The sequence below is a fragment of the Phaseolus vulgaris genome, chromosome 8, assembly GCF_000499845.2.
Source record: "Phaseolus vulgaris cultivar G19833 chromosome 8, P. vulgaris v2.0, whole genome shotgun sequence".
NCBI classification, from domain to species: Eukaryota; Viridiplantae; Streptophyta; class Magnoliopsida; order Fabales; family Fabaceae; genus Phaseolus; species Phaseolus vulgaris.
Genome location: NC_023752.2, coordinates 31,765,981 through 31,770,732, shown reverse-complemented (window position 1 = coordinate 31,770,732; position 4,752 = coordinate 31,765,981). Strand labels below are relative to the sequence as shown.

Genomic DNA, 4,752 nt, shown 5'->3' with positions numbered 1-4,752 from the left:
TCAGGGGAAGCCTCGCCCTTACGAGCCTAGGAAGGACCAGGGCAGGGGCGCGCGAGGGAGAGTAACGTGCCCCCCAGGTTTGACTTCGTGGTGGAGTTGGCGGAGCTGATCGCCATTCCAGCCATAGCGGCGCGGTTGCGAGCACCAGAGAAGACTGACAAGGTGCTCGGAAGGAAGAAGAATGTGTGGTGTGAGTTTCACCAGGCTTATGGCCACTCACTCCACTCTTGCTTGGCGTTGGGACACCAACTCGCGGAGTTGGTAAAAAGTGGCTTTTTAAACGATTACTTGCGGGAGGCGCAAGCTGATCGGGCGTCGGGGCCACCAGCAGAAGATCCACAACACGAGGTACCTGTGCACGGAGAGATGCACACGATCGCGGGGGGCTTCTCTGGAAGGGGTGTACAGCCTCTCAGAGGAAGAGGTACGCTCGTTCGGTGATGACGGTCGACTCGGTGGAAGAAGATCATTCCCCCGATGCTGACATTACATTCACAAAGGCGGATCTCCGAGAAGTTGTGCCTCACGACAACGATCCTATAGTCATCTCCCTCGTCACGACAGGGAAAAAGGTGCACAGGGTCCTCGTGGACCAGGGAAGCTCGACGGACGTGAAGTTCTGGCCGACATTCAACAAGCTGCACCTGTCCCTTGATCATCTGAGGTCGTATGCAGGGTGCTTGTATGGCTTCGCAGGGGACCAAGTGGAGGTGCGAGGCTACATAGAGCTGAGGACCACGTTCGCGGATGGGACCGTGGCTCGCACCGAAAAGATCAAGTACTTAGTGGTTAATGCCCCATCTGCCTACAACATACTTTTGGGAAGGCCGATGCTCAACAGGTTGGGACCAGTACCGTCGACGAGGCACATGAAGGTGAAGTTGCCATCGATGGAAGGGGTGGCGATCACCATTAAGTCAGACCAGAAGGAGGTCAGGCGCTGCTATGAGAACAACCTCAAGCAGCAAAGGAGTGTGAGCCATGTTACCTCGACACCACCGCCAGGTGTGGACGAGAGGCGATCGGAGGTACTCAAGGTGATGTGGAGATGGAGGAAAAGCGGTCTCTGGGGTGCTCAGAGGTGGCCCAAGTAGAAGCTGAGAAAGAGAGCATGATCACGCCCCGCGAGTCAGGGATCGCAAGGGCGGTGATCGCCATTGAAAAGAGGCCCCACCCTACTGAAGGGTGGGTGGAGACGGAGATCCAGGGGAAGAAGTTCAAGCTGGGAGGGCCACTCAGCGAGGACACGCGACAACAGATCGCCGGAGTGATTGAGAGGCATCTGGACGCGTTTGCATGGTCAGCCTCAGACATGCCAGGTGTTGAAGAATGGTGCTTATCGGCTGGAGATTTTGGGACGGGCGGGCGATCTCCAAAGCGAAGAATGCCACACACTTGAAGTTCTATTTTAGTTAAAAATTGTAAAGTAGTCGCGCTTTCGCGCTAAACAGTTTGAACAGTTCAAGGGGAACTCTTTTTACCAAAGGAGGGTTTTTAATGAGGCCACCCAATAAAAATGAAGTTATCCGTATAAGAGTCTGCAAAGTTTTAAAGTTAAAATCCTCCCCGCCCCAGGCGCGAGCGCAGGTAATCGGTTAGGCCTTCCTTGCCCCAGGCACGAGCATGGCAACTGGTTTAAAGTCCTCGTCACCCCAGGTGTGAGTGCAGGCAGCTAAGGTTCGAAAAGCCAGGGGTGCTAGTAAGCCCAAGAAGGGAAAGGAAGGATTTCGAGAAACGCCTTTACCCAAGTGGCATAGCGTCACCATCGGCGCAGTAGAAATCTTAGTTAAAACCCTTCTCACCCCAGGAGTGAGAAGGTGGAAAGTACGACCCAACGTGTTAAGGATTGATGACCTTGAGGCAAGCAAGAGGGGTTACCGAGAAACACTCTTTTCCCCAAAACAAGGCATCATCCTCGACCGATCGGCGTAGAAGTCCTCCATGCACTTAGCGCTGGAGTGACGAGCAATATAGAGGGATATAAGGTGGAAGCAGAGGCATGATGACTGATGAGTGGTTGGCTGTAGCATTTTGATCGGTTATCGGTGGTTAGAACGTTGTTTAAAGAGTTTTAGACAAGTTCTTATGCGATAGGCCTAAGCAAGCAAAGCACGCCAGTTCAATTATCAAGTGTTGTTAGTTGTGATCGAAGTCAGAGGTAGAGAATTCAAGTACAGTGATGGTTCGTACCAAGCTCAAGCTCAAGCAGGTCATGCATTACAAGAAATAAAGGCTAAGAGATACACAGCAGAAGAAACAGTAAGAGGAAAGTGGCATTTTATATATGCTGATCCTGCCGGCAACTCGAACGTGGAGGAATCGCTTCGTGGCACTCTCTGCCCCGTCTACGCGACTGCGTCTTCTGCGGAATCACTCCCCGAACCTTCTCTCAGATGTCTTCAAGTGTGACCTGCAAAACACACAGACGGCGCCTCTAGCGGCCGTTTGCACTCCGACGATCAAGTTAGTCCAACAGAACCACCAGAAACTGGAAACTAGTAATGTGTGTGTGAGAAAAAACTTGCACTCTGTTTTTCGTCTATCTTTTTTTTCTCCTCCCCCCCCCCCCCCCCACTCTCCCCTGATTCTCTCTTTTATCTCTCTTTCCCTGCTTCTGGGCATAACAGAATTCTGTTATGCTTTTATGGCATGTGTCAGAACCCTGTTATGCTTTTCAGAGAAAGCGTACCTTCAGAATCAGCAGTGGGGAGCGTGAGGGTCTGCGCATGTCTGCGCGTCTCTGCGCTTGGCTGCGCCTGTCTGTACCTTTAGTGGTACGGAGTGCTCTTTTGTCTGGACCGCACCCCTCTCAGATGATGACACGTGGAGGCCTGCAACTCACATCTAACCACACACGTGTCACTTACTGGAAGGGCTCTAGCGCCTCTCTTTGTCTGCCTAAGTTACGCCCTTGCGGAATAACTTAGGATGCTTCTCTTATCCGGGTAAATTGCATACTCTTAGGAGAACGTCGGGTGTGGCTGGTCTAGGCACACTCACCAAACGTTACTCTCTTCGTAGGCGACTTACCCTTCACGATGCCACGCACGTAATGGGTTGAGGGAATCACCAATAACCGACTGGCTTACTAGTTCCCTCAGGCCACTCTCGTGCACGATTCCTTGAGGTGTGCTCATGCGAGGTCCATGCGTAACGCTCTCGCTGGGAACCTTAGTCCCCGTTTAACTGCGTGTAACGCGAGACCCCGACGACAGTACACCCGATGACTGATCAGTGTTTATTCGCTTATCGCGCTCTGCCTCCAGGCGCGAGTCTAGGAACTGATCTGTTGGTGGTCACTTGGCTACTGACCACCGATCACCATTCTGGGTGATCTATCCCCCGACCTCTCTGCCGCCTGATCTGTCGGTGGTAACTTGGTTACTGACCACCGATCACCTCTCTTGGAAATCGTCCCCCGACCTCTCTGCCACCTGGTCCACGTGTCACCCTGCGAGTGGTCCACGTGGTTCTCTGATGCTGACGTCATCGACTACCGATGACCGATCGGATCACAAGCCCCCCAGTCTCGAGTCGAGAACTCGTTCTCAGCGAAGAGACTAAGTGGTCGTGCCTTCAGTCCACGTGGCAAGTGGGGCCGCCTCACGTGCCACCTCACGTGCTGCTTCTTTAACGTTTGGACTCCCTCTCTTAATCTCGCGACACGTGGCGCCATCAACGGCCAGCGTTGTGCGTCGCTAGCGCTTCTTTTATTCAAATTGGCGCGCCCTTCCACTGTTCCTTCATCTTCTTCATTCGACTCCCAGACTCTCTGCGAACTTCTCTTCTGCGCACCCATCTTTCTTCAAATTCTCTGCTTCCCAATCTCTTGCGATCATTCAAAGGTATGGTTTTTCTTTTCCCTGGCCCCTTTTTGGTCATCTTTACCGATTGCATTTATCATTCTAGTTATCATGCATCCATCTTCCCTGTTTTTCTTCTTCTCAACCCGCGCTAGGGTTTTTCTCGTGTTTCCGCCTTGACTTCTGCCTCCCCTTCTTTCTCCTTTACCTGGGCATTTCTTTCTGATTTCCTCTCTCTGTTTTTCACCGAACCATCCATCACTCCCTCCCTTTCTATTTCTGACCCTTCATTTTCCTCCATTGCAGCTATCTCTCGATGGCTCGCTTGAAGCAGACCGCTCGTGTCATTGCCTCTTCTTCTGGTGCACAGCCCTCCGCGAGTGCACCAGCTTCGCCACCGCCTGTTGTCACCTCATTCCATGACAACGCCAAGGTCTATGACTGGGCCCCTCTGGCGTTGCTATCTGAAACGTCCATCTTGCTACCTGAGGACCATCTTAACTCACTCCTGGCCACGACCCGGACGAACCCTCGTGTTCCATAGACAGGGAAAACGACTTCCACATCCGAGTCCGCATCCCTCCCCGAGGGATGCCCATTTGCGCTGACGACAGGGCCACCAATGGGGTGCCCTTCGTTTTTGTTTACTCCGCGATCTTCAAAAGGTTGAAGCTGCGACTCCCCTTCACCTTCTTCGAGAAAGAGCTGATGATGGAGTTGAACGTCGCGCCCTGCCAACTCCACCCCAACGCCTGGGCCTTCATCCGGGCGTTTCAGATCCTGTGTAACCACTTTGGGCACAACGCCTCGGTGGAGGTGTTCCTTTACTTCTTTGAGGCGAAGAAACCAGGGGATAGGTTTTGGGTCAGCCTGAATGGGGTTGCTGGACGGGTGCTTCTGGGCCTGTACCAGCAGTCCTTCAAAGACTGGAAGGGCAGATTTTACATGA

At 52.8% G+C, this 4,752-nt stretch overlaps 1 protein-coding gene across 1 annotated transcript; it reads left to right on the top strand.

Moving 5' to 3' along the window:
* The first annotated feature begins 440 nt into the window (after positions 1–440).
* Positions 441–1,094, top strand: LOC137824938 (uncharacterized). Its single transcript, XM_068630611.1, has one exon. It carries the CDS (start codon positions 441–443, stop codon positions 1,092–1,094), a length of 654 nt encoding a protein of 217 aa, XP_068486712.1.
* The last annotated feature ends 3,658 nt before the right edge of the window (positions 1,095–4,752 follow it).